General features: G+C 36.2%; 1 protein-coding gene across 2 annotated transcripts; it reads right to left on the bottom strand.

Annotated features, from left to right (window-relative positions):
* Positions 1-434: 434 nt before the first annotated feature.
* LOC127410252 (coiled-coil domain-containing protein 149-like) lies at positions 435-19,484 on the bottom strand. 2 transcript variants are annotated; one of them, XM_051646422.1, is made up of 13 exons: positions 19,349-19,484; positions 18,335-18,496; positions 17,572-17,610; positions 17,354-17,461; positions 17,150-17,266; positions 16,358-16,530; positions 14,919-14,991; positions 14,706-14,790; positions 14,062-14,206; positions 13,739-13,815; positions 8,452-8,565; positions 5,145-5,615; positions 435-5,076 (listed from the first exon to the last, which is right to left on the bottom strand). In XM_051646422.1, the coding sequence occupies exons 1-13, from the start codon at positions 19,397-19,399 to the stop codon at positions 5,042-5,044; spliced, it is 1,650 nt and encodes a 549-aa protein (XP_051502382.1). In that variant the 5' UTR covers positions 19,400-19,484; the 3' UTR covers positions 435-5,041. The 2 variants fall into 2 exon arrangements, with proteins under 2 accessions (XP_051502382.1, XP_051501709.1); XM_051645749.1 differs by having other exon boundaries at positions 435-5,615.
* Between the last annotated feature and the right edge of the window lie 3,930 nt (positions 19,485-23,414).

Below are 23,414 nucleotides of genomic sequence, written 5' to 3'. Positions count from 1 at the left end.
TACTTCAAAAAATCTCTTGTTTTCAGCAGAAAAAAGAGCCATATGAGTTAAGGTGAGTAATTTATGATGCATAAAGGTGAGTAAATTACTCAGCATAAAGGTGATTAAATTATGATGAAAATGATAATTTTTGCATGGGTGAAATACTCCTTTAATTATTAATTACATTTTCTTTTATTTAATACAATGGGTAAAGATGATGTCAGATTTGAAAAAAATTCCATTATTTTAAATGTTTCATAATGTTATTTACAAAGATGAGCTGACTAGTACGGCTTGAAATGCATGTGCTCCTTGAAATCTTGTGGGATTTATTTTACATGCAGCCACCCTGTCACCTAGATCTGAATATTCTTTAGGTTAGTCAATGAATAATTCAACAGTGTACGCATGCATCCTCCTGTACAAATGCAACGTTTCTTGTCTAACAGGACCAAAGAGCAAGAAAAAGCAGCTGGAGAATATGCGTGGCAGTGGCAAGGCAGAGAATGACGGCCTGCCATTGAGGCATCAGGGAGATGCCAGGCAAACACGGGAGGCAGCGCATAGTGAAGTCAATCGATGTCACTTTAAAGTTTTGATTTTACCTCTAGTTAAGAAGTTTTACAGTGGCAGTCTGAAAGGCAGTCTATAACAGCAGGGGACTTGACTGTGACCGGTGCAGACTGAAGCGATAGGGGAGATGACAGAGGGCTGACTGTTGACAGTTCCTGCAGTGCGTGCACATCCATGGCTACACTCTGGCTATATATATTACAGCATCCTCCAAAAGCACATTTGTGACCGAAATATAATTTGAAAGATAAAGGATCTAAAAAGAGTTATTGATGTATTTTACACAGCACTGTCAATTATAAATGAAAGTGCACATATTTCTGTGGGTGGTGCAAACAGGGACTAGAGCCATTTAATTCCACTTTGCTCTTCTGAAGTCAAATCTTCCTAAAAGGAAGCAAGTAAAACATGTCATAATACACATGCAAATACCATAATTGGTACATATAATGTTGAAATTATCTATAATTGATTGATTAATCAGATCGCTCTGGCTCATAAAAATCATGCTCGCAGGACAAGTAAACATATACGTGCTTTGTAACCTATGGGGAAACACATAATTGCAGATTTTAAAGTATTTACATTAAATGAAACAAAGAAAAATGCCTTTATTCTTGGTTGATCATTTCCATTCCCCCCACAATTGTCTGTTAGTAAAAAATATGAAATTATGTAACTTTATTTAGCAATTTTCTATTGGGTCTTTTTGAGCAACTGAGCAAAATTTGACTATTGTCACCAAGAATTTGACAATAGCGCAGATTTTCACTAACTTGTAAAAAATAAAAGGCATTGCGTTTATTTTATTGGGCTATCCAATGAGTAAACTGCATGTGGCCACTAAGCTATGGAAAAATTTCAATGGGATAAGCCACACTAAAAAAAATATTAATTTTATTGCAAATTATCCAACCAAGTGGCATCTTCAAGCAAAAATGCTAGACCTTTTCTCAAAATTAAATTTGTGTTAGCCATTTTTGCATTGACATTTACCCAGTTTGTCCCAAGGTAATTAATAGTGGATGTATGAAGTCAGTTCCTCTAAGTTCACACAGGTGTTGCAGTGTACCACAAGTGTATTTCATCACATTAACAATGGAAATCTTCCACTAAGTTTGACAACCAGAACAAATCCAAATACTTTTTGTCTTCATTTTGAACTCTGGAACCTAACAAACGTCTTTTTTTTTTTTTTTGCTTTCTAATGCATTGCTATTTATCTATTTTAAAGTTTGGCTTACATAAGTATCCAGATACTTTTGGTGGGCCACTGTTCATGGTGTTACTCTCTATCTCAATGACATTGCAAATACACATATCAATAGAAGATGGACTAATCAAATATAAACACTTCTAGTCTATGAATCAAATCATTCTTCAGTACAGCATGTACAGTTAATACCCCAATTATCATTCTTGAGTTGGTGCATGGGTAAGGTGGCTAACCTCAGCCTGCAGAGTCTGTTAGCCGCATAACTCCATTAGTTCCAACTCCCATCTGTTTCCTAAAAGTCATTCCTTCCTTCCTAATGCCTCTCAAATGGACCACATCAGCTGCCTGACATCATGCCACCCAATGGGCCAGTGTATGTGTGTATTACTGAGGGAGATTAAAAGAGAAAAAGCTTGCTTTCTGCAGAACAAGCAGTTCTAAAGTTTGTCTTTTGATGTATTTACAGTAAGGATCCAGCTGCCCACTGAGTCCACACAGAGAGGTTCAACTATGCCACTACTTTTGAACAAGAATGAACAAGAATCTTTGACAGGATTAAAAGTTACTGTTTCTTGCATAAAATATTGAGATTAAAAGAATGTTTAATTAATTATATTTTACAAAGGTTTTAGATAGATCACTCTTTATTATATGTTAACAAATGCATAACAGACTATTTAATTTACTGTCCAGACAAATACATAACAGACTTTTGGATTTAATGTGCAGGGTAGATACACAATGTATTTCTGTCTAACTTTGGCTATTAAACTTTAAACCACTGTCTCATCAGTAAGGCAACATGGTGAGCCATAATTTAGCACTTCATAAAATTCAAATGTAACTTGAATGCATTTTTCGTCTGTAAGATAAACTCTAACCTGTAAGCTTTCCAGAAACATATCTTGGCAGAGAATGATGTAAATATTATGCTGGGTTTTTTATTTGTATGCTATTTTTATGCTGATAGAAATGTAAATGAATGCAGAACTAATATAATTCAAAGTAAATTTACATGACTAAACCAATTCCATTGCAATTAACAATGTTTAAAGAGGCTCTTTTGAAAGTATGCAAGTGTCCAATTGGTCCTTGGGTTTGACTTGTCTAACAAGCTAAGACCACATTGGTAAAACTTTACATGAAAGGTTTATTCGTTAACATTAGTTAATGCGTTAGGTATCATAAAACAAACAATAAAATTTTTTTTTTTTTACAGCATCTAAAATACAACTGTTCATTGTTAATTCATGCTAGTTCATAGTCCATTAACTAATGTTAAATGTGCACTCAGTAATTTTATTCCCTCATTTAAAAAGTTTTACTTGTATAGAAATGAATTGTAATTTTGAAGCATATGTATAAAATCATGAACACTCACATGAGATGAGGACTCTAGTCATATCAGTAACCTTATAAAAGCTGTTTTATTCTACATGGTGCAGGGGTGCCCTCATGGGGGCAGCTGTGTTGGGATCACACGACCAGCTGAATACTACTTGCTTAATCTCAGTATCTTGTTATTGGACACTTTCACTCTTGGATTAAATTAATCATGACTGAATGTGAATAGTGAATTTCTACAGTGGCATCTGTAACTGAAAACTATTGATTTTGAATGATGCTGCATACACACCACTAGGTGTCCACTGTAAGTCCAAGATGACACAAACAAAAACTTACTGAGTGCACCTTTAACAAATACAACTTTTGATTTTAAAAATGAATTAGTATATGTTGAAATTAACATTGATTCATAAATGTTGTAAAAGTATTGTTCATTGTTAATTCATGTTAACTAATGTTTACAAGTGGAACCTTATTGTTAAGTGTTACTATCACATTAGATCACACTAAATGATATGAAAATTCATCTCAAAGACCTTTTATCTGGATGAAATTAAACATATGTGCATTACAGTCAAGTACACTGAAAAAAATGATTGCTGCCCTAAGTCAATATTGCTCATTGAAATAAACATTTTACTTATGCTTTGAACTTTACTTAATTTAATGCAATATTTGAGACACAAGGTTTTGAGTTTTGGTGTATTTAAAATAATGGCAACAAAGTTGAGAGTAATTGTTAAAATGAAGTTTTATTTTATGTGTTATGTCCAAGATGAATAAAGGGGGAGACTTGTTAGTATATAATGTTCTGTTATACTGAGATTTAGAAGAGTTTCTATAATGTTGGAGTTTTGGGGGTTACCAATGTAGTGAAGATTGGAACTTGGGCTTGAGTTTATAAGCTAAATCCAAAATTTCAGAAGTTGCAAGCACTTAAAATAACTATTATGGGCTGCGTTTCCTAAAAGCATTGTAAGCTTAAGTTGATCATAGAGACTACTGGCACCAATGGTTTATAAGATCTAATTTGGCTTACGATGCTTTTGGGAAACGCAGCCCTGAATGATCTTCAAATGTATAGTAGAGTAAACCTAGATTTTAGGGTGAAAAAGAGTAGATTTATTTGCTGGTGTGGTGCAGTTTTTGGAGTGAAAACATTTGCTAGGAACTAAAAAAAATAAAAATAGAAAAAAACACTTGTCATTTGCAAAAATGAAGCATTACATTTTAAGTAAATTTAGCACATAATTTCATGTTCGCAAGTACATGAAAGCAGACACTTTTAGCTATGCAAGCTGGAATTTGTGCTTAGCGTTACAAAATGTGTGAGACCACAAGTAATAACGCAGGTATTTGTTGCATTCTCAACGTTGCCACATGGGGCGCTATTGCCAGATTACTGTGAACTGCAGCTTCTGCTGTGTTTTCGCTTTCATGCCAGTTATTGTTATGGCAGAGCAACAATTTGAAGAGATTATTGCTGAACAATTAAGTTGAAGTCAATATATTTATAACAAATTAGCAGAATAATAACACAACAAGTTTAATGGCACAGACTTTTGAAGGTAACTATATGCGCCTCTCGAGTACTGAGGTTTGTTTCCGGCATGGTAACGCAAAAACTCACATTAAGCATGTTCAACCAGAACATGTGATGACAATGCGGTGGCCAAGCGCTTATATCTGCGTATGCATATTTGTGTAAAGTATGTTTCAGCCTTGACAGTTTAATAGTTTGAACTATCTGCAATATTTGAAAACAGACCAAATTTAGCCACAAAATACACCAATCACTAATTTTTTATTCAGCTGCTTTGTAATTGATGCAGATCCAGCCAACAATAAACACATTAAAGCAGAGTAATCTGAAAAGAAAGGAACTTGTTTGTTGTTCAGGCGACACTTTGACTGCGGTCCGTGTCAGTCTCTCCTAATTGACACCCCAGTTCCCACTCCTGCAGAAGAGAAGAGTTACTATACTCAACAGACTGCTTCTTTATGGAGGTTATATTTAAAGAGGTACCTTCCAAAATATCTTCAAAGCTAGGTTTTGGCTCTTCCCCAGCAGCATGAGAGTTGACATTTTCACTCATTTGGTCAAGAGTAATGGAAGCATTTTGTGCCAATTTGAGTTGAGACAGAGTTGTCGCCAGAGCCAAGGCTGCATCTTCACCCTTCTCCACTATCAGACAACGTTTCCCATTTTCTTCCTCTAAATACTCTAAAATTGGAGTTCCCTCCATGACAGTCCTGGGACCCGTTTCCAAGCAGGGACCTTCCTTCACTTCAGTCCTGACCAGCCCATTAGTCTGTCTCACAATTTCTGTCCCACATAAAACGATCTCTTCCCCATTGTCAGTGGTGACAGGTGTGTCCACCTCCTCTCCACCTCCATCTGGACAGGTATGGGAGCCACGCCACATGTTCGGGAAGCTGTCATTGCCAGCTGTGTCCTGCACCCATGGTGATGGCCCTCCTCTTCCTTTCCTGTCATCTGAGCCAAATCAGGGGGACAAAGAAGATTAATGGTCATTGTGTTAGTTCAAATGCAATTGAGCCCTGCGGGGCTAATGTGTAATGTACCGCAAAAGTGGAGCTAAGTTAAAATTCTTATTATGCTACTATGATAAGCAGTATGGTGGGCCTATGTAAAATATCGGCTGTCCCTCACATATGTGTATATGCGCTCGTACTTTGGGGGAATCCCGGAGTTTTACGTAAGTGGGGAACCACACTAATCACAGCACAATTCCGCTGCAGGTCTTGACCAAAACAAACACAGCAACAACTCAAAATAAAGTGAAACAACGGAGAATAAAATAGCGAAGTCTTCCTTGAATGCCATGTTTGTTATTTACACAAGCGACACGAGGACATTACGTTGCAATGAAGAAAGCTGCTTACTGAGCAAGCTGCATGTATACAGGAGCAAAGAGAATGTCGCTAACATAGCTCAAGTAAATGCAAACACAGATTTCGAGACATAAGCAGCTTTTTTGCAATAAATGTCTTTCTGGTGTCCATGTAAACGTAGTCTCTGTTGTGAGTGTTATGGAAGTAGCTCTTGACCCCCTCCCAATTCCCACCCCTTATAGTCAATTCTCTCCCAAATTTTAACATATTTTCACACCTTTTTGAAGAGCCGTTTTTTAGTCAGAGGTGTGAACGATTAGTGCTGAACAAGGGGGGTTTCATGACACTTTAATAAATTGGCAAAAAGAGCAAAAGCATATATATAGTGGTGCCGTAAATTATTTGGACTCTCAAGCTATTAAAAATATGAATGTCATTGTATTATATAAAATATCAAACCAAGTGGCATTTATTTTTAAGGGATAGTTCATCCAAAAATGAAAATTCTTACCATTTACTCATGCCATCCCAGATGTGTATGAATTTCTTTCTTCAGCAGAACACAAAGATTTTTAGAAGAATATCTCAGCTCTGTAGGTCCATAAAATGCAAGTGAATGGTGATCAGACCTTTGTAGCTCCAAAAATCACAAAGGAAACATAGAAATAATCCAAAAGACTCCAGTTGTTAAATTCATATCTTCAGAAGCGATCTAATAGATGTGAGTGAGAAACTGATCAATATTTAATTCCTTGTTTACTCTAAATCTCCACTTTCACTTTTACATCTAAAAGTCACATGTGGAGCCATTTAGTTTCACTTTCACATCTGACAGTGAAAGTTAAAGTGGAGATTTAAAGTGGAGATTTAAAGTAAAAAAGGAATTAAATATTGATCAGTTTCTCACTCACATCTATAACATTGCTTCTGTAGATATGGATTTAACCACTGAAATCATATGGATTACTTTTATGTTTCATTTATGTGATTTTTGGAGCTACAAAGGTCTGATCACCATTCACTTGCATTGTATGGACCTACAGAGCTGAGATATTCTTCTAAAAATCTTCATTTGTGTTCCGCTACAGAAAGAAAGTCATACACATTTATGGTGGCATGAGGGTGAGTAAATGATGAGAGACTATTTATTTTTGTGTGAACTATCCTTTTAAGGAAAGACAGCACAAGCACACTTTGCCGCCAAAAATAAATAAATAAATAAAATAGATATGCTGTTCAAAATGAAGACAAAAAGTATTTGGACACTTTCTGTTTGTTAGTGGAACATGTCCATAGTTGATGTGATGAACTACACCTGTTGTTACTCTACTAAGACACCTCTATGAACTTGAGGGAAACCAATGTTACATACATCCAGTAAAAATTACCTTGGTACCAGTTGGTAATTTAAAAAATATAGAGTGAATGTTTGAAAAGTTAATTCTAAAGAAAAGGTCTAGCATCACTTGCTTTCAGATGCCACTTGATTTGATACTGTGTTATCTAATGCAATAAAGTTCATACATATTTAACTGTGGTGTAAATTTCCAAATACTTTGGCGCTGAATACATAAATACAGCTGATCAGCTTTTAAATGCAAAATAATAGTATGCACAACTACATAATTTTTTTTTTTTTTAAAAACATTATCCCCACTTTTTGAAATCACTATTATGAAATTACTGCAAATAAAAGCACAAAAAAAAAAAAAACAATTGTTACCCTAAAAATTTGCTTTAAGTTGTAATATAATCAAAATATTATTTAACATCACTGAATCAGACCACCATTGCAGGTTACCACTTTTTACAGTGTACTTCACAAAGGAACAAATTATAAAATTATCATGTTAAATAAGTGTTTCAAGACTTAATGCTAAGACGTGGAGAATTATCAGACAAAAAAGTCTCAGATGAATCACCCCTAATCCCTACTTTTCAAAGCGTGTATTCGGAACATTACATTTAGAACAGTACACAAGCAATAAAAAAATAAATAAGATAATACAGAAAAAAAAGCCATCCAGCTGGGAGCAAGAGCATGACGGCCTGTCAGCAATGGCAACAGCTTAGTTCTGCCTCTCCTCTACATCATTGGTGCCTATTCTGTTAGATTACTGACCCATATTCTGGAGCATTCCGCTAAAAACACCTCATGCGGCTTATTCGTGGAACAACAGAAAAGCGAAATACCGCTTTACACAGTAGCATCCATATTTATGGGGCTGTCCCGACCACAAAACATGCCCCCAAAAGTTGGTGAATGTCAAAGAACGAGAATTCGCTAGCATTTGCCAAATGCCATGGCATTTGAAAGGGATTGGACATTTCGCTGGCCTGACCAATGAGAGTGTGCGTGAAGGATAAGCGTGATAGCAAGGGGACAGGAGGGGTATTAGCTAATTACAGCACTTTAGCCGTTTGACGCTATGATTAGCAAACGGCAGAACTGGTTTCACACAATTACACCTGCTCACCTGTAGAAGGCCATGGATTAGTTGTTTCAGGTGCTTTTGGCTGATCTGGAAGGCCAAAAGAGGAAGGGGTGGTGGGATACTGGCTCTCACTCAGAGTGATGGCATCTTTGCCTCCTGTTGAACATCATCGAGAAGAAGATGGTGTTATCTTTAATTGCAAAAGAGTTGATGTAACTTGCAGTGTGAAAGTATTGTTATCCATAAAAAGTTACCTGTACATAATGACAACGGGACAGGGGGCCATTGTGACTAGATTTGCAACATGCTCAACCCAACCAAAAGCACACAGTAAAAATAATGCAGTATGTTACTTTATAAAAGAACAAAATAGGTAATTTGGTAAAATTTTAATATAAAATTTCATTTAAATTATTGTAAAGTCAAAAACTATTTAAATAATTAATTACTAATGCAAGAGATGTTGACCATTTACAGTGTGAAAGTTCTGTTATGCATACATGTTACCTATACAAAGTAAATGTATGGACAATGGATGCGACCAGATTCATATTCATACAAACCAAACGTATCCAACCCTACCAAAACACTTAAATAATAAATAAGTAATGACGTCAAAATAACTGTCCTATTACATTATAAAAGTACAAAATATTTAATTTTGGAAATTAAATCTTTATAATTTTTAAAAAAAATAATAATTACATTAATTTGACATTTAAAATGAATGTTAATTAAATGTCAATTGTATTTGATTTACATAACATATGTAAATGATATTACTAATTAATAACAATCCAAATATATATGATTCTTTACTATTTATATAAAGTATTATTAATAAAATAATCAGTAAAATGTACATTTCAATTTTATTTTATTTTACAAAGCAGAAAATTAAGAGAAAAAAATAACAACATCCAACAAAACCATTTTTCATTTTCTTATTCAAACACAGAAATAAAATAAAAAATGCCAAAGTTTACCTCTATATAAAAAAAGGATTAGCGAAACTCTAAAATGAAGATATTTGCAGAGGCACATGTGTAACATGGAATGGATCAGGCTGTCCAAGTACAAGCACACAGGAAGTGACTACAGCTCCCCCCTCATCCATCTTCATTAGTACTAGCTGCATGCATCACAGGTTAACACCATATGTTACCCACAGCGGACTGCACACTATATACTGGTGCCATCACAACACTGGCCACCAGTGCTTACAAGCTAGCACGGTCTAATCAGTTTAAAGGCAGATTTCTAGGGATGCTGGGGTATAAAGTATCAAAAACCTACAAGTCATACAAAGTGAACAGGAACTAAAGTAGCATAGCAGTGCTGTGCCCAAGTGTCCAACCATAGTAAGCTAAAGTGACCGCGTAAAGTATTTGGACTCTTGAAAATGTATAAATATCAGTGCATTAGACAGAAAATATAAAACCAAGAGGCATCTACAAGCAAATAATGCTGGATCTTGTCTCAGACATAACAGAAATAACTCAGAAATAGGCATTTTTGAAAAACACATTTTAACAGCTTTTAAGGGAATTTTTTTGTGAATGTATGAAGTCAACTCCCCTCTAATTCACAGAGGTGTCCTAGCAGAGTAACCATTGGTCAGGTGTAGATTAGCACAATAACGGAATAGTTGACCCAATAAAGAAAATTCTCTCATCATTTACTGACCCTCATGCCATCCCAGATGTGTATGACTTTCTTCTGCAGAACACAAACAAGGATTTTTACAAGAATATCTCAGCTCTGTATTTCAAGAGAATGGTGACCAAAAGTTTGAAGCTCCAAAAAGCACATTAAGTCAGTATAAAGGTAAATCCATACAACTTCAGTGGTTTAATCCATGTCTTCTGAAGTAATCCACTTGATTTTGGAAGAGAACAGACCAAAGTATCACTCTCTTTTCACTATAATTCTTGAAATCAGCAGTCTGCGTGGAGATCATGACTTCAAGCTCAATTACACTTCCTAGCGCGATCAAGCAATCTGTGCATGCGTCAGCGTCAAACACTAGGAAGAGTAATCAAGCTTGAAATCATGATCATGCCTAGAGACTTCAGTGGCAGTGAAAAAGGACATTTACATTTTTTACAGTTAATCTTTGGTCTGTTCTCACCCAAAATTGATTTTATTGCTTCAGAAGACATGGATTTAACCACTGTCTTATGGAATACTTATATGCTGCCTTTATGTGCTTTTTGGAGCTTCAAAGTTCTGGACACCATTCACTTGCATTGTATGGACCTACAGAGCGGAGATATTCTTCTAAAAACCTTTGTGTTCTGCAGAAGAAAGAAAGTCATACACATCTGGGATGGGGTGAGTAAACAATGAGAGAATTTTAATTTTTGGGTGAACTATTCCTTTAATTATCAACCAGAAAGTGTTAAAATATTTGTGCCTTAATTTTGAACAGTACTGTTTATCTATAGTTGTCATTTAAAACCTAACAAACTACTTTTTGTGAAATGTTTTGCTTGAAAAGTTTGCTGGTGCTGTCTTATTAAAATAAATGTTACTTTGTTGTCCAATGCACAGAAGTTCATACATTTTTAAATGTGACATAATTTTTCAAATACTTTTTTTTCTGTATGTATACAGAAATAAGAGAGTTTTTTATTTATTTTATTTTTAAAGGCACTGAAATGATACTTTAGCAGCTGTATGCTCAACTTTCTTTGTTTGAAAAGGTCATTGAAGTGTTATGGAGACTGGCTTCTGAGCTAATTAAAAAGTCAGGCTAATTCTGTATGCCGAGCAGCATGGAGCTTCACTGCGGCTGCTTCACAGCCCGCTGTGCAAAACAGGATGGATGGATGAGAAGCGATCCCCACCTGGCAGGTGCCCATCCATCCATTCATTCACTGCTTGTCCCTGCCTCACATTAGGGAACAAAATCATTGAGTTTTATGGACAAACCAAGCTCTGCTTCACATCATACAGCTCAGAGGCCACAAAAGGCGCCACAGAAGACTAATAATTTCTTTTCATAGTGAATTTTGGCAAGTTTTAAATAATAAATGATCTCTCTCACTTTTGCATAAACTTGCATGTCTGGTTTTTCTAACGGGCTGTTCACACTGGATGCATTTTTACGTTAACAAACAGGGAGACGGAGCGCAACAAAATTTAACACTAATAAACTCAAACCACATTTTTAAACGATGAACTTCTTTAAACTTAACACAGCGTCTTAAAAAGCATGGTGCTCAAGGTTTGAGTGAAGCGCAACACAGTGGTCAAACACGTCTGTCTAGTGCATGTTTACATAGACCAAAAAACAAAACAAAAAAAAAGCACAGACAGAAGCAAGACTGTGTTCTGTGTGAACGGCCCCATTGTCAGAACATCTGGACAGGACTCTAGTTCTTCCACACTGCAGGCAATGGCTATGTTCAGAAAAGCATACTATAATACAACTCCTACTACTGCTGCAGTGTATGATAGAGGGGACTCGAGTTAGAGACTTGGACTCGAGTCACACTCGAGTCGCATTTTAAATGATTTCAGAATTGACTCGACAAAGAGGACTCGTGAATATTCCAAAAATGACACAATCTTTTAACCTTAACTATTATTATCTTAAAGGAAGAATTTTTGTTTTATTTGTATGGTTTTATTACATCTGCATCACATTTTCCCGTGTCATGATCGATCAGACCCTTATCATAGAATTCAATGATGTATTTTCGTGTAAACCCCGAAATGTGATAAGAGTCCCATGAAACATGGTGCTACCCGCAATGCCATATGTGCTCACATTTGGTTGTGCCCTCAGAAGCAGAAACTTCAGGAAGAACACAATCTTAAAGGTTAGTCACACTAATTAACATACAAAGCTAGCTAATATTGTACTGTCGCAAACATTGGGCAGTGTAGCTACACAGCTGACAACTAAACAGACGATGTGGATGTCCGCATTTTGAAAAAACTACAAAAAAAAAAACAAGAAAAATACTTTCTTTCTCTCCAAAGAGAAATTCTTCTATCCTCTCTTTAGTTAAATGAAATGCTTTTACCTATTAATTTTTGCAAGGCCACCAACTCTGGCGTTCCGTCACTTTCATAGACTGAGTTGTGATCCTCTCTCTCATCCACAAAGTTCCCTAATAATAACACCACATTCCCCAAATGTGTTTGTAATGTGGGCAATCAGTTTTAGTAATGGATGCTTGTCAGTTTTATGGCAGTAGAACCACTGTTTTATGACAGGTGTGGATCTGATCTACGCTTCCATGAAAGTGCTTTACTACCCTCTTGTGGACGACTACTAAAAGAACCGCTCTTGAAGTTTGGGCTTGTATGGAGATTTTAGAGGGTATTTGGCCACTTGCTAAAAAAGATCTTAAAAACTAATTTAAAATCGAATCATTATAAGTTGTTTCTGGGAGTATCACTATAACATTTGTAGGGATAAGGATTTGACAGTCTGACCTCAAGAAAATTACTCGACTGTGGCAACATTTTTGCAAAATGATTAGTGTGAACAAACAACTAACCCTAAAAGTAATAAACTTCAACCTGCAGCTCATCCTGCACTGGCTACCTCAATATTTAGAACACCCTAGAAATATTCTTGTAACACCCTAGCAAATGCAAAGCTAAAAACCACTCATAACATTAGCAACCACATAGCAATGCACTGGAATCATGGTGGAAAGTTTTGCACGGTCAAGAACCAGAACTCGAGTTTATATTGTCATGAAAATGTTAAAGGCCTTAAATACCTTCAAGCTTGAAGATGGGTCAAGGAATAGTCTCTGAGCATTTTATGTCCGATATTTGTACTGTGTGATAAATATAAAGTCATGCTGTAAATCACACTATAATTATCTTTGTCATTAGCATTGGATTGATGATATACTTGTCAGTCAGTGTCTTACAAACAGGAAATGAATTTCAATATAATAACGACAGGAGACTCTGGCAGCACTGTCACATAATTGACTGTTTTTGTGATCAGCTGAATGCCACTTTGATGAATAAAAGTACAAAGTTCTTTCCATAAGAGCAAAATCTGTTCATTATTCCAAATTTTTAGTCGCCACTGTATATCCTATTTCATGTCAAATAATGAGTGAATATGACTTGAACCATAACCAGAGTAAACATTGAGTCCTTGAATCGTATCCTTGAGGCTTGGCAAAGTTGTGGATATTGAAACAAGTCCTTGAGCAAACAGACTTACACCCTTTGACTTAATGGCTTTGTTTGATAGTACAGCTGGAGTCAGGCACTACCCATGAAGCTATGTCAATAAATGGAAATTGCACATAAAGCAAAGGAATATGAACCAATTTCAAGAAACACTCACCTGGGAGACTCCAAAGTCCAGAAACTTCCAGCGTCTTCAACTTCTTTTCCAAATCAGCAATTCGATTTCCCAGAATTCTAAGAGGTGTAATAAATTCATCCAATAAAGATTTAAAATAACATTGAACATCTTTTCGTGAAAAATATTTGTGTGTACAGTTTTTCTTAATATGTAGGTTGAGATATTTGAATGTTGGTATAAGCTCTACAATGAAAGATGACGGATGGATTCAGTGGAAACATAAGATCGGAATGGGCACAAGTGTATAGACTACTGACCAAAAGCTACCTAAAAGAGCATGGATGAGATACACACACACACACCTGTTGGTCTTTTTCTGGTGTTGAATGATTATGTTCTTCTCATGAATGGTCTCCAGTAAGGCTGTTGCTAAAGACTTCAGATCTGAAATAGACTGAGGTGTGGCTGGTAGACTGCAAGTGTTATCCTCTGACAACAACTCCTGCACTGCAGACAGCATGAAAATGTGTATATGCACAAGTGTATGCAGTCAAGTCATTTTTATTTGTATAGTGCTTTTCCGAACACACATATTTTAAAAGCAGCTTTTCAGAAAATTATGCTGTAACAGAAAATTAAGCTGTAATGTCTATAATGTCTTAAAGTCATCATTGTGCGGATTGATGAAAAACATGATTGTAGATTATGCCTTTAAAAAAACATTATACGTCTTTAGACCCCCATTCTAAGTCAAAGGCGACTGTGCTGTGGCAAGGAACACAAGGAACGCAAAACTCCATAAGATGTTAGTAGTGGAGAAAAATAACCTTGGGGGAAACCACGCTCACCGGGGGGAGGGGTTTGGGGGGAGCAGTTCCCCTCTGGTTAACCAGAAAAGTCATTTGATATGCTGAATTTCAACATATGTTTACTTCCTTGTCCATTTAATTCTTTGAGTGTCTATGAAAGCCCTGAATAAGAGAAATCATTCACATGACCTAATCACCTTGTTTAGGACAAAGGACTCCAGTAAGAGCACTGCTGTTAGACTTGCCCCCAATTTGTGAGTTTCTTCTTCTATCCAAAGCTGTCTACAAGACATCCAGACAAACAGCAATCATTTATTAACAGATTTATGAATGTTTGAAACCAAATATTAAATGTTATGGAATTAATCCTTAATTAACTGAACAGAAAAACAAATACCACATAGCCTTACCTTATATTTCTGTATGTTACTCTTCAAAAGGAGGACCTCCTCTTGAACTTGTTTTAATCTCTCATGTAAATATCTGTAAATTATTCAGACATTACTTTTTATTGCAAAAGAAACACATCTAATCAAAACTGAACATAGGAAAACATCAGCCAACCAAAACTCAGATTATTATTATTTTTTATCTATTTAGCTTGCATGATTGCTAATACCCTGATAACTGGTTTTGGATGGTACTTGGTTTGACAAGGTTTCATTTACTGTATGTAATGTGTTCATTGTTCATTTATGATAAGTCTAAATACTTGATCAGCTCGATTACCAGCTAGAGGGGCCAAGATCAACTCAGTTGACCATAGTGGCCAAGCTGGTTAGGGCTTGAAGACCGCGTTGGACTACCAAAAAAAAAACACAAGCGAATATGCTCCAAAAAGCAGCTAAACCAGTGGTTCTCTAACAGGGGGGTGGAGCTCACTTGGGGACCTCAGCAAACGTCCAAGGGGTCCGCAAGATGACTCAGAATTTTTTTTAAAAGTTAAATTAAAATAATCGAACATACTTAAAATGCTAAAATCCACTAAAAATGGATAAGGGCCTACAACTTATAAACTGCAGTTTCAGAAACTTCAGGAATCATGAAATAAATCATAACTAATTATTTTAATCTATTGACAGTGACATTAGGTTAGGAATAGAGGGGGCCTTCGAATATTGTTTTGGACAATGAGTGGCCCTGGTGTTAAAAAGTTGAAAACCACATAGCTAGACCACCTTAAGCTTTAAGCAGGGTATATATTTGATACTTGTTTGAAAAAGGTCTTGCCTATAAATACATTTTATTTTAGTAATTGTGCTTATTGGATATTTTAATGATCCCCTTTTTGTGTCCAAGTCTGTTTTCGTGTATTGTATATACTGTATGTTGTTGGTGTTCAGGAGGTTGTTGTCCTCCAGCCAGGCTAATGTAAATAATAATTTTGTTCTTAAAAGGTGCACCAGATGGGCTGGTTTGTGTATTTCTGCAACTGCTGATCTCCTGGGATTTTCACACACAACAGTCTCTAGAATTTACTCCGAATGGTGCCAAAAGCATCCAGTGAGCGGCAGTTCTGCAGATGGAAACACCTTGTTGATGAGAGAGGTCAACAGAGAATGGCCAGACTGGTTCGAACTGACAAAGTCTACAGTAACTCAGATGACTGCTCTGTACAATTGTGGTGAGAAGAATAGCATCACAGAATGCTATTCTGAGATGCGGGTTGGCACTGTTTTGGTGGCACGGGGGGGACCTACACAATATTAGGCAGGTGGTGTTAATGTTGCGGCTGATCAGTGTATATATCAGCAAACCTATTGCACACAACGAACAGAGCCGATAAATGATAGTTGGAAGGCTGGTAGTGGTTGTGCTAAATGTTAGTGCTAAACTCAAAATCCCTAACTTGTTCTCCATGCAGAGGGCATCCACATCAATGATACGTCTCTCCTGGCCACCCAGAATGTGGTTCAGCTCGCGGTTGAGACGTTCAGCCTTTTCCTTGAACACAGTCCTCTCTGCCTTCATATCCTGCAGTTCATCGCTCACTGTCTTCAGACTGTGTTTAAGCTCCTCTCTCTAAAAAACAGTACAAGTGGTTATTGTCACAAAGTGTTAACACTGAATCCTGCTACAGCTGAGATCCTTATAGTGAATTCTACAGTTTAAATGAAAATATGAATGAATGATATGTTGTTCATATTGATTAGAACTATATGTACAAAAAAAGGAGTTCTGAGGATGGGAATCCTCTGTAAACTAAAATATGTAAAAATCATATAATAGATGATGCATAGCATGTCCATGAGCATTTCAAAATCAAGATTTTACTCTAAAATCCATATGAATGTAAAATGTAAATTGTATATTTTAAGTGCTGTGATGGTCACTGTTTCTTGACCTCTGTTTTTAATCACCTTTTTGCCATCACAAGTTCATTTTAAATTGTCCTGCAAAAGTGTCACAAATTGATTTTTTTAAACTACAGATATCCCATGTAGTCTCAAAATGAACATGATATCATAAAACTGCATCCATAATAATCTAAATAGTGTGAGATCATAGCATTTTACACCAAAGTATATAACAACTTTCAAAGAAAATGTAAACTCTCCAAATACAGAGTTATCTGTTACAATACACTGTATGTAAGTTTAAGACACCCATATTACAGCTCAAAGGAAAGCAAATAATTTACCTGCAGTGCTGCCTTTTCAAGCTGTCTGACCAGGTCTTCTCGCTCATGAACAGGGAAATGTCTGACTCCAACTTCATCATCCCCAAGCCTCTGTTTTGTGATAGTCATTCTTAAAAGCTACAGAGAGATATGGGTGGGTTGATAACTATCTATCTATATTGAGGTTTAAAGCTTTATTTGCTTTTATTTGTTTATGTAGTGTACCTTATTGTCTCCCTGAACCTCACTTAGCCTCTGAGTGAGCTCCTTCACCTCTTCTGAAATTTGTTTATTCCTCTCCCGTGAATTCATCAACAACTGTGCCAAATTCACCTGAGTGAGAGAAAGACAGGAAGCCAGAGAGAAAGTGAAAACAATGACCTGTGAAAACATAGTAACACACAGAATGAATGAAATAACACAGTAATGTAAAACTAAATCACCTGATTGCGCTTTTCTGGCGGAAGTGAAGGTTCACCATCCTGGAATATATAAGAAAACACACTTAAGCTTTCCACATTTTGCTTAGGCCATTTTTAACCTTGGGTTAAGCTATGTTTATAACTTAAAATTCTTAATTAGCAGTGTTAGCACCTACTACAGATTTGTGGTACTAAAGGTATACAGTTTAAAACAGTGTGGTGCTAGAATGTTGCGACAAGCTGTTTAGCATCAGACAACCGATCATAAACAAACCAATGCTTGCCTCATTAAATATCCATGTGCTTTATAGTCACAAAAACCTTCATGCACTGTTTAGTTTCAGCATCTGAAGAAACTGTTAAAAATGCTGAACAGTGAAAACAAATTTGTTAACTACAGTGATAACGTAACAGTACTTATTATTAGCAGGTTTAGGTTATTAAAACAGATTGCATGCTTGTTGTGTGCTGCACTTGTCGAATCAATTTTATTAAGCTTGTAAATATGCAAATATGAATGTTAACCCAGGGTTTACAACAGAGTGAAATATTGAAATCTGACAACCCAAGATTAATTACTGACCCAGGATAAAGTATGACCACTGTGAAACATAGAACATGGAACCCTTGGTTACCAATTTCAGTTGTGCAAAACTCAAACTGACAACAAAGGAGCACAGAAATAATCCTTTAAATTGAATTAAATAATAAAAATAAAAAACAATGTAATCAATATCAATTTCAATTGAATTGAAATAAAACGTAATGACATCTAAAGACACACAATTAGTTCTCTGTATTTCTTCTTTAAGCCCTGGTGTTTCTCTCGAAGCTGGTTGGCCATCAGCTTGTATTGGTCTCTCTCCTGTTGACAAGTGTCCAGCTCTTTGGAAAGAATGAGAAGGGCATCCTTCTTGCTCTCCAGCTTGCGTTTGCATATCAAGAACTGCAGAAAAAAAAGCAGAAAAGCACCAGTGTGGACATGTACAGTACAGTATGTGTGTGGTAAGAAACAAAACATATGTTAAAATACTCTTAACAGGATATCGATCAAGGAAATGCCAAGCTCCCATAAATGTCATGGTCTTTAAGATAACCAGGTCTGTACAAGTTTGGATCTGTGCTAGTGCATGCCTCTTATAACCAGTGGCATTGCAGTGAGCTGGCTAATGCCAATGTTACACCAACATTTAATTATTAGCATCTTGGGAACATAAATATTTGTCTCTGCTTGCACGTAGATAAGCCTGGCTTTTCATTTTTAAACTTGTGAACTCACTTCAAGAGGACCTTTTTGAATTATGCAAAGGATGGCCACGTTGATAAACCTTCCATGCAAAGACAAAATAAACTACTTTGAGTCATGTTGTCACACATTAAACGTATTAAAACTTTATGACTAAGTGAGACAGATTTTCTAGAATAAAGTAATGTCTAGAATCTGGAAGTTTTTTGGGGGGGGCACGTTATGTCCACTAGACATAACGTGCCACCGTTAGAAGCAACAGCAACACATTACCAGTAGAAACCCACAGAGACCATAATAGTTTACATTAAAACCAATACAATTCCCCAAAAAACATCAATACCATTAGAATTTCTGTGAGGGTTTCTATTGTTTTTTTTTTTTTTTTTTTTTTTTTTCAGCAATAAGATATTGGAATGGAATCACCAGTCTATATTCAGTTTTGACAGTTTCTTAATTAAATGTCCATTTGTGACAGCGCTAACCAGCACCATATGGAAACAACTCGTGCACGCCAGCATTGTCATGTTCGTGTTTTAGTAAAGCACTCACCTCGTTCACTAAACCTTGCCAGTCACTTTCACTTCTCTTGGCAGAGTCCATTTCTTGCAGCGTCTGGCAATTCTAATCTCCCTTATTGAAAATAAATGCTATGATACATTCGCAAGCATCGCTCCACCTTCTCCAGTTCTCCTGTCCCAGTCACTGTTTACTCTGGATCAGCTGGTAGAGCGATCTGGCGTATGGGATCAAAATCCCGTCAAAAGTATTGCGGTCACGGATCCAAAAATAATAAGCGTGAATCAAAATAATAAGCGGGAAACAAAAAATAAAAAGCGCAGATAAAAAAACAATAAGGGCAAAAATAATTAAAAAGCGCATATCAAAATCATAAGCGCAGATCAAAATAATTAGCGCAGATAAAAAAAAAAATAACAAGCATGAATCAAAAATATATAAACATTTAAAATATGCTGCAAAATGTTTTTAAGCAAAGTCATCAGAATTGTAAATAAAATCATGTTTTCCTTGGTTATATTACTATTTTTTGTACTCTTTGACAATTTTGCTCACATTTTCATTTTTTGTATGCTTACACAATTTTTCTTTGCATTTGTTTCCAAGTTCTGCACTTGGTTTTCCAAAACTTGTGAGTAGAGTTTTATGTAAATCAGGGGGCATTTTGCGTCCCCATTGGTCCACTAGTTCTTGATCGACAGCTCCTCCTCTAGCCAATCATTTGAAGAGGGGAGGTGACGTCACTCCAATGCGACTCCAACAGCTGCTGCTCAATTGCAGGATGGTAGATGAAGATGGATAACTGTCAGTTGGAAAATCCTGGACAATCACAGGTAATTGAATATAACTATATTATTTGTGGTTGATAGATATGCTGTTTGTGTCTGTTTTGAGTATTTTCTGCCAGCTCTAGGAAACAATGTGTTGTCCGATTAGGCCATTATCATAGTCCGTTAACACATGTATCGAGTCAGCTGAATTTAGTTAGCAGAGTCTTTAGTTTAGGCATTATTTAAGACTTACTTGTTTGTAGGTTATTGGCTGCATATCTAAAGAAAAAAAAAACAAGACTGGGCTGGTGTGGATGTTTGATGCATGTTTTACTAACTGTACCAATGTTCAGAACCCAAACTGATCCGCATTTTGTGTTGCTGAATGTGCCATTATGTACTGATCCTACGTTGGCATCGTTGGCGTGGCTACATGTAGTTTCTTTTTCCACGATACTGCAGCGAAATCAGAAACAAGTGGCCAAGCATCCCCACATCAGTAAATAATGCAATAAAGTTGGCTTGACGTTGGACGTTCTTTAATCACAATTAGTCGCAAATTTTGGGACTATCTCTAAAGATACAGGCAACATTGGAGCATGCATATCCAAAACATTTATATAACATAGAGTATACAACTTCAATAACATTTGAATCAAATAACTTAGTCATACAACCAACTTCAAGGTGTGCATGTAGGTGTCAGCAATAATGCACACCTTTTATATTTTTGATATAATAAAAAAAATGTCCAATCATATGTAAGCATTTCTACATTTATCAGTATTGTAATAGGCCTTGGTATCATAATTATTATCTTAAGTCGGGAAATACTTGTTTGTATGTTGTTTGCAGGCTCTTTGTGCCTCACCCAAACAAGAGTAGCCTATTCAATTTACACAAAGATACATCAACTTTATATACTGTAAACACAGTTACTGAAGGTTGGGGGAAAAAATTGCACTCAATTACAAAAAAGTGTTATATCCAAAAGGTTCTTATCTGATAGCCAGCTGACAGAAATAAAATCCAGATCCCGACACCAAGGCCTATTACAATACTGATGAATGTAGAAATGCTTACATATAATTGGACAAAACAAAGTTTTTCAATAAAATAAAATGTTTATCTTGCCCATAGACTATACTCAAAAACACAAAAACAAACAAATATGCATAAATTAATAGGTAACATGTTGCAATATGGAATTGAGTACACGGGTTTGTGTGGGTCTCTATAAAATTACTTTTACAATTATTTCATGAAAAAGTTCACTTCCTTTTGGGCTGGGTGATATGTAAAAAAAATATTTTAACAATAATCGCCTTTAAAATATTGCAATTATAACCCCCTTGCCAAGGGTCGGTGAATATTTTTGCTTTATTGATTTTGCATTAAATATTAAATTAATTTATTGAAACACAAAAGATATTTCTAAATTCAAAATGCACTTTAAACAAAATGAAAAACGCAATAAAAATAAAAATATTATATATAACCACCCCCATCCCCAAATCCAAACATTTACCTTCTCCAACGGCCCCATTTGCTATCATGCAAGCATCAGTCAACGACACCAGATGAAAAATTACTAATAGCTACAAATTAAGAACTAAAAACAATTATAAAAGTAAAGATAATTAAAATAATCATCATAATAAATAAGCCTAATAAATTCCCTTGTGTTTGTATTGCGTTTTGGTAATACAGTTAATGCTGCCTAAAGAAAATAACTACTTTATTATTTAATTACTTTTGTCTTTGTTTCTTTAATACAAAAGATACCTGTATATATTACTGAACCTGCAGAGTTGCGTTCACAATGTGTAAGAGCGAACTGCGCTAATCTCACAGCACCTCATGAGATGATCGGAGATCATTTGCAGAATTCTCATATACTACATTATTCTTGCAAACAGTTTTCAGTTGAATGAAACAGAGAAAAAGGAGTGATAACTCCCTGGGGTCCCGTTACATGTCTCTGAACAAACAGCGAATCAGACACGAGCATTGATGGCTTTTCTTTTGTCTGTTCTTAAAAATATAATATAGGCTATGTTCAGACTGCAGGCAAATCTGACTTTTTCTCAAATCAGATCTTTTCAGGCAGACTGTCCGCACTATTAATTGCAAGTGATCAAATCAGATTTGCACATTCAGACATAACTAACCTATCTGCATGGGTCACTTTGGTAACAACGTAGGCATACCCACGTGATGATGCTTTCAAAACAGATGTGGGAAAAATGGAGGTGCATCATCTCACTCTCCAAATAGGCAGGTGTACCCACGTGACGATGCTTTCAAAACAGATGCGGGAAAAATGGAGGTGCATCCTATCGCTCTCCAAATAAGCGCCCTGTCCATTCACGGTGTAGACTGGTAAATATTGTGATGTTCCGTGCTGCAGTCATGGCCGGCTTATGTATACTAACAGCATTTCCATCACCGATTTTTGACGTCATCATTGTGTGTCGCGTTAAGAGTGACGCAAAAGACCACTTGAAATCCGATTTGAGCAGCCAGAGCGTCCGGACTGAGACGCATCTGAAAAAATCTGATTTAAATTGCATTTGAAACCACCTCCCGATGTGGTTTGAATCAGATTCGAAACAATCTGATTTCATGTGTTTTTTTGCTGTCCAGACTATCAAAACTCATCTGGATCAAATCTGGATATGCAAAAAAATCAGATCTTTAGATTTTTTTAGATTAGTTGATTCAAGAAACAGCATTTCTTGTCATGTGTCACTCCGAGACGTCTTACAGGTCACCTGCCTGTTGCGGGTAGATGAGCAAAATTACTTGCGCATGAAATACCTGCATTTGGACAAGGAGCCCGCAAACTGGATTGAGCCTTGCCGCATTTGGAGATTGGCGTGTCCTATTTCACACCCTGGGCGCACATAAAAAATAATAAACTTTCAAAAAATTGCTTGTAGAAAATGCTCTTAACAGCTAAGATCAATAGTTATTGGGAAACGAGGCCCAGAACTCTATGAATGTGCATGTCTTGGAGAAGCGCTTTCATTGCACTCGTGAACAGCGGAGCTCACTTTGCACATATATCAAATCAGATGCAGGAAAATTATCTCTAGAAAGTTTTAAATGATCATGTGTTGGTGAATGGTGAGACACCCGGCGAGCCACTAGGTTCCCGACCCCTACTCTATATTATGGAAATGTTTGTAAATGTTTTGGATATGTATGCTCCAATGTTGCCTGTATCTTTAGAGACAGTCCCTAAATTTGCGACTAATTGTGAATAAAGAACATCCAACGTCAAGCCAAATTTATTGCATTATTTATTGACGTGGGGATGCTCGGTC

Source organism: Myxocyprinus asiaticus, chromosome 1, assembly GCF_019703515.2.
Source record: "Myxocyprinus asiaticus isolate MX2 ecotype Aquarium Trade chromosome 1, UBuf_Myxa_2, whole genome shotgun sequence".
In the NCBI taxonomy this organism is placed as follows: Eukaryota; Metazoa; Chordata; class Actinopteri; order Cypriniformes; family Catostomidae; genus Myxocyprinus; species Myxocyprinus asiaticus.
This window is presented reverse-complemented; position numbering and strand designations above follow the sequence as displayed.

Excerpts from the sequence above, each read along its gene's own strand:
- LOC127410252 (XM_051645749.1), bottom strand. The coding sequence starts at position 19,399 with ATGGACTCTGCCAAGAGAAGTGAAAGTGACTGGCAAGGTTTAGTGAAC. Across the intron at positions 13,816-14,061 it reads CACCAGAAAAAGACCAACAG|AATTCTGGGAAATCGAATTG; the intron begins GTGTGTGTGTGT and ends TACACCTCTTAG. Across the intron at positions 5,616-8,451 it reads TAATCCATGGCCTTCTACAG|ATGACAGGAAAGGAAGAGGA; the intron begins GTGAGCAGGTGT and ends GATTTGGCTCAG.